We start from the raw sequence: 9,437 nt of genomic DNA on the forward strand, positions 1-9,437 counted from the left end.
AAGTGACAGTGAGTTTCCCCAGGTGATTTCTCTGAGACAGTTTCTCATATGGTGAGGAAGTGATCCAGCTCATTATGCTGCTAAATTATTCAAACAATTTTAAAACACTGAAAGGCAAAGAGCTGCTTCACAAAGAAAATATACAGGCACATGTTTTCTGCAGTGGGAATATAAAAAAGATGAGATCATGAAATGTTTGTTGTTGTCTTTGCTTTTTTAATGATCTCCATGTGTGTGTGTCTGTGTGTGTGTGTGTTCTCTCCAGGGCCAAGTCCGTCTGCTCCATGAGCGACTTCCAGAGGCTAATGGACAGCTCGCCGTTCCTCCCAGACAAAACTCGCCACGGGGATCAGGGCCAAGACGACGTCACTCCTCCTCTGTCTCCAGATGACCTCAAATACATCGAGGAGTTCAACAATAAGGGCTGGGACTTCCCATCATCCCCCTCTGGCTCGGTTCCTGCTCGGGAGGTGTGGACAGACAATATCTCAGAGACCCGTGGAGTCGAACCTGTTCCCGATCCCTTCAAGCCACCTTCCTGGTTCCTCACCACCAGCGCCACCTTGACCACCAGCACCCTGAGCAGCCCTGAGCACTGCCACAAGTCCCCGCTGAAGGGCAACGGAGCAGGGTCTGCAGGGGGGGGAGTGGAGCACTATGGGGTGCACCTCCTACACAGCCCCACCAGACTTGGAGGAGCTGAGCGAGCTACTGCCCAAGACCCAGAATTCCTGTACAACAAGGGGACCAAAGCCAGGGGCGGAGGAGAGGCTGGGGTGGGAGCCAGTGGGCAAGATGAGGTGTTTAGCAGTGGGAGGTGGGCATGTGGGCTTCTGGAGAGTGGGGGGTTAAGGACTTCACCTAGTCAATCTCCCATCTGCCCCACAGTCGGCTACGCCTCGTCTCTGGAGCTTCAGCTCTCCAGGAACCTCAGTGACGACATGAAGGAGGTGGCCATCTCTGTGAGAAACGCCATCCGCTCTCCACCAGGGCCTGTCGTCCGGGACACCGCCTGCCAGACCAATGGATTCACCACACGAGGCACTCAGACCACCCAGACCATCAGTGTGGGTCTTCAGACGGACCTACTGAGGAACCTGACCAGCAGCCCCCACCGCTGCCTCACCCCGAAAGGAGGCAGCACGCCCATTTCCTCCCCATCACGCAGCCTGAGGAAGATTCAGTACTCTCCAGTGGTCCAGAACAAATTTGAACGACCTTGCTGCTCGCCAAAGTTTGGCTCTCCCAAACTTCAGCGCAAACTCTCTGCAACAAGTAAAACCGAGCTACCCAACACCAGCCGCGCCCCCACTCCCACCACACCCCAGAAGGGCAACAGCGAGTCGGCATGGGCTCGCTCCACCACCACTCGTGACAGCCCCGTTCACACCACCATCAACGACGGCCTCTCCAGCCTCTTCAACATCATCGACCACACCCCGGTGGCCTACGAGTCCATGCAGAAGTTCAACAAGTCCCCCAGTCGCTCTCGCCCCACACCGCCCCCCACCACCGAGCCCAGCCCTGCTCACGGGGCTCTCGCCACAGACCCCAGAAATGTGCCGGAGTGCTTGCGAATGGCCAGAGGGCGTTCACCCAGCCCTGTGCAGCTGATAGTAGAGACGCAGGGGGACAAAAACTCAGAGGTGGTGAGCATACGTCAGGACCTGTCCGCCCCGCCGGGCTACACGCTGGCTGAGAATGCAGCACGCATCCTCAATAAGAAGCTGCAGGAGCAGAACCTCAGAGAGGAGCGGAGGCTGCAGGCCGGAGGACAGAGCGGCCACGGCAGAGACGACAGCAGCAGACAGCCCGACTCAGACAGAGGACAGTCTGCGTGTATGGAGGTAAATATAGAGATGCACCGGATTCAGCGCTTCTTCATTCATTTAATCTGGGGGCCATGTTTTATGACACAAGGACGTTCATGACTCAGTCCTGGGATTTTTAAATTGTTCATGACAAATTTTAAAGGTTTCATGAATCCGCACCAAAAGCCAAGCTACGTTATATTGTGCAGCATCACTAAAATGTTGATGCTTCTTTCTCAGATGGAAAGCACTGACTGATGCAACGGTAACGTTCAAATATTTAACCCTCATCAGTAAGACTCCACTTTCTTCTCTATATTCGGGTTCTTAAAAGTTCTTCTTCTTCTTTCCCTTCCTCTTCATCTTCTTCTTCTTTGTCTTCTTCTTTGCTGTAGTGACCTCCTTATAGTTTGGCTTTTACTTCTGTGCTTAAATAAACCGAATCGAGACATTTAATTACTGCAAGTGGAATCATAGTTGTACACAAAGTTGTGTAATTCAATATATTCAATAAAAAGTTCTAATTTAAATGACAGATCCATCCATCCATCTTTCTGTTCACGTTTAAATCATGAATCAGGAAGAAAAATGCTTTCAGCATTCAATCTCTCCACGGAAAGATTAAAACTTCACTCCAAATTGGGTCACGCTGTATTAAAGCTGTACATTAAAACAATGTACCCCAGACAAACTGTGTATTTAAAACCATTACAGTTGCAGTGAGCAGCATTAATCCCACATATGCTGATTAATATGTCCACTAACATCAAGGTTTGACCAGCTGCTGTTCACTGAGCTGCAGAACAGACACTAGGAACAGACTCTGGGGGGAGTGGGTCTGTCTCACTGTCATTCACTAAGCGATGTTGTGACTTGTGCAGAACTAAATAATGGATTGTGATGTACTTAAGCACGCAGAATGTCAATACTGAGTAGATACACACAAAGACAAAAGATTCTTAACAAAACCATTTATGTTTACAATCGATGAGACAAATAAATAAGTTTCAATATGAGTTAAACCTTAAATCAGGGTCTACCTTGCATTCCTGTATTTGCAGAAGAAGTCAAGTCTGTAACCTGTACTGTGGCCAGCCACTAGGGGGTGATCAATACGCTTTGGCTTCACTTTTGGGGAGCTGTCGTCAGTGTTGCCACATGTATGATAATTAATGTGTATGATCATTTTGCCCTCTGTATGACGTACGATCAATAACACATGATTGTAATCTGGATCTCAAAATAAGGATCACGTCTGTATTTACGCATCTCTTCTCACGTGACGTCTTTTAAGCCAGTGATGCTCGTGATGATGAATGTGACCGTTACGCGGTGACTCGCATCTCAGAAGCTTAACAGAAGTCTTTCCCGTCTTATGTTTCAAAATAAGAGCCTTGAGCCTTGCCCCTAAATCGCTTGGGAATCTCAACACAGCTTTAAAACATCGGTATTGAGCATCCCATCCTCAGTCGTGTATGATACTTCAACATTTCCCATCTGGCAACGCTGGCCGTCATGTTTATTTTCAGTCTATGCTTCTGAGGGAAGTGGTCACCTCTGTTTAAAGCTAAGAGTTTTAAATAAAGGTAGTCACACACAGCCAGTGGACAGTTAGCTTAGCTTAGCATAAAGACGGGATTGCCTGGCTGTGTCTGAAAGAGACAAACTCCATCTGCCTGCCGCTCAGTGATTAACAAGTCATATCTTGTTTATTTAATGCAAATTGAAAACCATAATATGATACGACAGCCGTTAACTGAGGATGATAATTTGATTCATTAATTGAGTCGTAGGATAATTGAAATACCTGTTATATAAATTCTGAATATAATAAAGCACCTTGATTTAATATCCAAGGTTACTCTAAGTTAGTCCGACACTGACTGGCAGAATTACAGCTTCATACAAAAGTAAATTCTCCACCCGTAGACTTTTTTCACAGTGCATCTCTTCATATTGGCCAACCTGCTTTGTTGTGTGTCTCATACTGAATACTGTCTGACCGTCGTGCATCTTCACCAAAGGTCAACCTCAGATCTTCAGATTTTGCAGGTCTAAAGTGAATGAGTGTGTGTCTCCTGTTATCTGTGTGATCTGCAGGCTGGAATCAGCCGCCTCAGTTCTCCTGGTCAACCTCTCTGCCCTCTGACATGCCAGACTTATCGTGTATCTCCTCTTCCTCTGTGCCCGATTTTACCGATTAACGTTTCCCACTCTATCTTCCCTCCTCCTCCCCCCCCCCTCTCTCCCCTTCTGGGCTCTTTCTCCTCCTCCTCCTCTTCCTCCTCCCTGTCCGCTGTGCTCTGATCCAGAACCACACTGTCATACTAACAACTCCTTGGGGACTCTAACTCTGCCTTTCTCCGTGATGTAAGTTCCTCCTCTTCCTCCCTGACCTTTGGCGGTGGGTTCACCGACCACATGGACCTCTCACCTCACCCCCTGCAGACCCCTCCCCCTCCTCACCTTGTTCATTAATGCATGCTTCACAGGAAGGCAGAGTGACAGTGATCGGAGTGGTGTCAGAAGTTGTGCGATGGTCATGTCTCTGTTTCTCTTGTGTTGATGTGTGCATGTTTATTTGGTACAGACCATCTGTTTTTTGAAGGACCATACTGGTGTTTTTGCATGTTTTAGTCCATTAACCATAAGTCACATTTTCTAATATCATACCATACCATACATTTCTATTACATGAGTCAAGTTAAATTAAATTTCCACCAGTTCAGGAGGAAAATCAACTTCCAAAGCCTTGCACGTCTCCTGTGAGGTTCCATCTAATACATACAAAAACATATCGTAGTGTTAGAGAGCATCAGACAAACCTAAAAAAACACAATGTCGAAAACTGAAATATGTACAACACAGATCTGATGACATTTTTCTAATTAAACTCTTTATTCTTGTAATATGACAACATTATTCTCAAAATCTCAAATGAGTTTTCTTAATGAAGCAGTCTTCAAATTTTGTCAAGTTGGTTGTCAAACCTACAGAAAAGGAATTAAACCAGTTTGGCATTTGAGTAAAATAGGATTTGTCACGAATGGATCAGATCCTGTAAAACCGCTGGTGTGGTCCTTTAAAACAAACTGACAGTCAAAGAGTCTTCAGATTGTGTCCTGATTACTGACAGAAGTACATGTTGACATTTACCAGTGTGTGGACCAGTGAGCACGACACAAACAAGACGACTCTTTTGGACTCGTTCCTCAGCGCAGGTCGATTGTTGTCTCTTTGGGCTGCACGCCGTCTGATCTGCATTATTCTAACTCTGTGTTTTTACCAGGTTCTCCTCTTACTGTCGACATGTGTGCGACTGGATGGGCCTCGATGTTCTCTTGTTACTTTTACTTTATTCTTTTCTCCTCTTGCAGTTTCCCCTCATCATTTCCTCTCACACTAACCAGACCTTTAGCATATAAACTGATGGAGGCAGCCGCTAACACTCATCACTTCCTGTGCACCCTCACCTCACGTGGTTATGTGGGATTTCCGGTGATGATTAACTGAATATGCTGGTACATGTTGCATGCTTAAAGGGAAAATCCACTTTTATGCAGTTATGTCCTCAGTGTGTGACGCGCCCGAGGAGCACAGGGTTACAAACACTTCAGAAAGAGGCAAAGGAGAGTTTGAGGCTGGATATCACAGATAAGTGAGAATACAAAATGTGCCAGCGGGGGGGGGGGGCATTCCAGATACTTTGGCTTTCTTTTGGGGAGCTGTCGTTCTGCCATCTTTATATACAAGCTATGTCTCAATTCAGAGGCCGTTTCCGAAATGAGATGGTTTGGTCTACAGAGGATTTGCGTTATCGGCGTCACCAGCTTTCCCGCCTGTATTGAAATGGTTCATCACCGAAGCACAATGAATCCAGGGATCATTTGGGGCAGGGAAGGATCCAGTCTAGTTGCTGCTGTGATGCAATCGGTCTTCAAATGCAGCCTCTGACAGCTCCAGCCCCTGAACTGAGACACAGCTACAGTCTATGAAATCTATTCCAGGGGCTGTTTTGGTATCGAATGTTAGCCGTTAGCTCTTTGTTTTCTGAGACCTGAGGAGATATTCTTCAGGTTAAAAACACCTTCTTCCTTTTTTTCTCACGGTGATTAGAAAAGTAGTCTCAGCAGAAAAAATTGTTTGAAAGTGGATTTTTCCTTTAAGGCCAAAGCATCTTCTGAGAAGTCAGGGTTAATGTGACTTTCTTCACGTTGCTGTTTTCAGTGGCCTCTGCTGCACACTGACTTCCTGTACACATTACTGCTGCATGATCTGTGGCGCTGTGATGTATCAGCATCACACAGGAAACCTTGTATTAACCCACAAGCCCATCAAACCACGACTGGTCTGTTTTTCCGGTGTGTTCGCTGTCCATCGGTTGCATTCAAGAACAAATGATTTATTGATGGAGACGTTTATTTGACGCAGACGCCTCCCATCCATCCCTCTGACTTGTTTTCCCGTCGGACTTCCTGCAGGTTGTCTGACGCATCGGCCACTGGTGGATCCATCCCACACATTTTCATTTCATCCTCTCACGCCACCACAAGCCTCGTGTATTTTTAGCAGAACTAGATTGTTGCTCTGTGCGCTCGATGTCCTTCATCTTTTAGAAATCTAACACCTGGAGGTGAACTATTTATACATCAGGCCAGTGGTGTGATCATTGAGACTCTCTGACATCAATCTGAGAGAGAAAGAAAAAGTTCTCGGACACTTTTAACTCTTCTCATCGTCATCTTTTTTTCTTTTTCATCCAGGGAACAAATGTGAAACGCTCCTCGTAGTGTCATCGCCATTAATATATGTATGTGTCACACCATAAATGTGCACACACAGCGTTGAAACAGATTTGTAAACTGCTACGTTTGCATTGTTCTGTGTTTTACATCATCATAAAGTCCATGTGCATAATGAATAAATACACGAGGACACACCCATGTGCAGATAGAAAACAGCTCCATCCTTCACCTCACACCTGCTCTGTCCTCGAACACACCTGCATGTGCTGCGAGACAGAAGCATCGGAAGGTTTCACTCCACCGGAGCTTCTTCCTTCTCATTTCACTAATGCTGCGTGATGGATGGGAGAGCGTGACGTGATCAGACAGCTAAAGATGGTGGCGTCAAAAGATGCTGATGCTTGTGACTATTCATTAAATACTATGTACATTAGATTTGGTTTGAATCGTCTTGGTCAATGGACTTTAGAGGGAGATGTTTGGTTTTCAAGTCAGTTTTAACTTGAGTTGTTATTAGTTCTGCTGGAGCTTGTGTTCTGTTCCGTCCGTTTGTTTGGTATTAGCAAGATTATGCAAAAACTGCTGGACTGATTAATGTGAAGCTTGGTGGAAGGATGCAGAGTGGGTCCAGGATTACTGTGTTATTCAACATTCTCCTTAATTTCTCAGAAAATAAAAGACTTCTGTGAATGGACGTTTTACAAGTTGGTCTGTGTTTCCTTAAGTTTGATTAAACGCAGAGTTGTTGTAGAGGGACGAAGTGAGACGCTGTGACAGTGAGCCAGCAGGTCCTGGAACAGTTTTTAATCAGTACACGACTGCAGACAGTGTTGTTCAGATGACCTCGTGTTTACCTGAGAGGTTAAAATGTCGGTGGCGTGGCGAGAAGCATGAGGACGGTGTGCAGCAGTTTGTCTGTGATCCTGTGGGTTTTATTTGTTTATTTTTCCTTCAGCTTTAAATGGATTTATCTGTTCTTTTTCTTTTCATTTGCATTTATGTGAACAAAATGACACAGGGACGTGTTTCACCGCTCGCCGTCCTCTCATCGTACATGTTAAAGTTTAAACAAGAATAATCAAACTACATCATGATTGGATCTGTCTTAGTTTATCCAATTGATATGAAGAGACTAGAGACACTTTCTACTCCTGGTGAGACAGCACCACTAAATGCAGCCCGAAAAAATCTGATCAATCTTTCTAAGCAATTATTTGAGGATTTGAAGGAAAACAAAATATCCAGAAAACTCATCTGAAGACGTCTTAGGCTCCATCTAATGATTGTTTCAACACCATTGAAATGATTATTTAACTCTGGAATAATCCTCTTCTTCAACGTGGTTCCTCACTGCACGCTGGTCTGCGTACACCTTCACTTACACCTGAACTTTCATCCTCTCTTTTCTAAGTTGAAAGTGAAACATTCCTCCTTTTGGTTTGTGCTCATCGTTTTCTACATCTGACCCCCCCCCCCTCACCTTCCATCGCTCTCTTTCATTAACGTTCCTCAGTTTGAATCTGTTTTCCTGTGGACGCCTCGTTTGCCCCCGCCCTCTCTCTGACTCCTCCTTGTCGTTGGCAGGACCTGCCCCGCTCTCCCGTGGCTCCGCCCCTGGACTCCTGCTTCCACAGACCGGCCCGCCCGGCCAACCGCAGACCCCCGTCACGCTGGGCCACCCGCTCCCCCTCCTCCTCCCCCAAGGGGTGCGAGGGCTCGAAGAGGAGGTTCAACTTCCCGCCGCCGGGTCAACGGAAGACCATCCTGGAGGGCGAGGAGCTGGCGTGAGTCCGTCCTCTACCTCCTCTCGCCCTCCTCCACCTCAGCCTAGAAAGACCCAGTACCTCAGAAGCCCCTCCCCTCCAAATATAGAGACTCCCTCAGAGATGGAGCCTGACGGGGGGGGTGGGATACACCCAGTAGCACCAGCCGACCATCGAGGAACCAGAACTTCTTTGTAGAAGAACCTGGAATGTACTGTAGTCTCATCAGTTAAGACACAAAAACTACATTTCCATAAGAGGTGCCTGCACACACTTAAGTTAATCATCATCCCACATGTGTGTATATATATATATATATGTAACTGATACACATATATATATATATATATTAAACTTTAGTAACTGTCTGTCAGCTGTTGCATTTGTAAGTTTACATCATTATTTTTCTCATGTTTACACTTTTTCTTCTTCTTCTTCTTCTTCTTCTTCTTCTTCGTCTTATACGTTGTCCGACATCGATTCATGTTCAAACTGTTTTTTGATAAAAAAGATTCTTTCATTTATTTTGTTTTCAGCGTTTGAAGCTTGAACTTTCTGTTGAGTTTCAGTGAGAGAGAGAAAACAACACAAACAAATAAACAAACAAAGAAAAAAAAACACCTGCTTCATCGGGGCTGAAGCAGAGACACATGATGTCATTTCTGATGCTCCTCATTTCTTTTTACACTGGGTTGAATGTTTGGCTCCGTGAACTTATGCATATTCTGAACGGAAGGCAGTTGTACAAATATCAGTGAAATATTTGCATGCCTTTTCAACACTAGCATGTACATACGAGCTCTTGTCATTTGTGATCACTCAGCTCCGCCGTGAGGAAGAAGATAAAAAAACAACGTTGTGCTGGAGTTTTTGTTTGTCACATGATTTGCAATGACGAGAACAAAAACAAGTTTTTAAGTCAATTATTGTATCAACCAGACTGTCTTTGTATAGTTGTTACTATTGGATATGAATTACTTTGTCTTTTGACAAGAAAAAGGGATTGTGGGGAAAAAAATATGAATGTTTTAAATGAAGAGTCTACGTCAAAAAGTCTAATGATCTATAGTCATATGTAAATAGTAAATGGTAATAAACATGAATGTGTATTTACAAGA

General features: G+C 45.2%; 1 protein-coding gene across 5 annotated transcripts in view; it reads left to right on the forward strand.

Moving 5' to 3' along the window:
- Positions 1-9,437, forward strand: part of LOC109644374 (microtubule cross-linking factor 1) — a 48,707-nt gene extending 39,270 nt beyond the window's left edge. For 2 of the 5 annotated variants that reach the window (XM_069510581.1, XM_069510582.1), the window contains 2 exons: positions 266-1,847; positions 8,141-9,437. In XM_069510581.1, coding sequence (XP_069366682.1) covers positions 266-1,847; positions 8,141-8,344 — 1,786 coding nt within the window. In that variant the 3' untranslated portion in view covers positions 8,345-9,437. Of the gene's footprint in view, positions 1-265; positions 1,848-2,051; positions 2,105-4,123; positions 4,182-8,140 lie in introns of all 5 variants that reach the window. The other 3 variants (XM_069510584.1, XM_069510585.1, XM_069510586.1) reach the window with 3 other exon arrangements.

Source organism: Paralichthys olivaceus, chromosome 16 (assembly GCF_024713975.1).
Source record: "Paralichthys olivaceus isolate ysfri-2021 chromosome 16, ASM2471397v2, whole genome shotgun sequence".
Lineage (NCBI taxonomy): Eukaryota > Metazoa > Chordata > Actinopteri > Pleuronectiformes > Paralichthyidae > Paralichthys > Paralichthys olivaceus.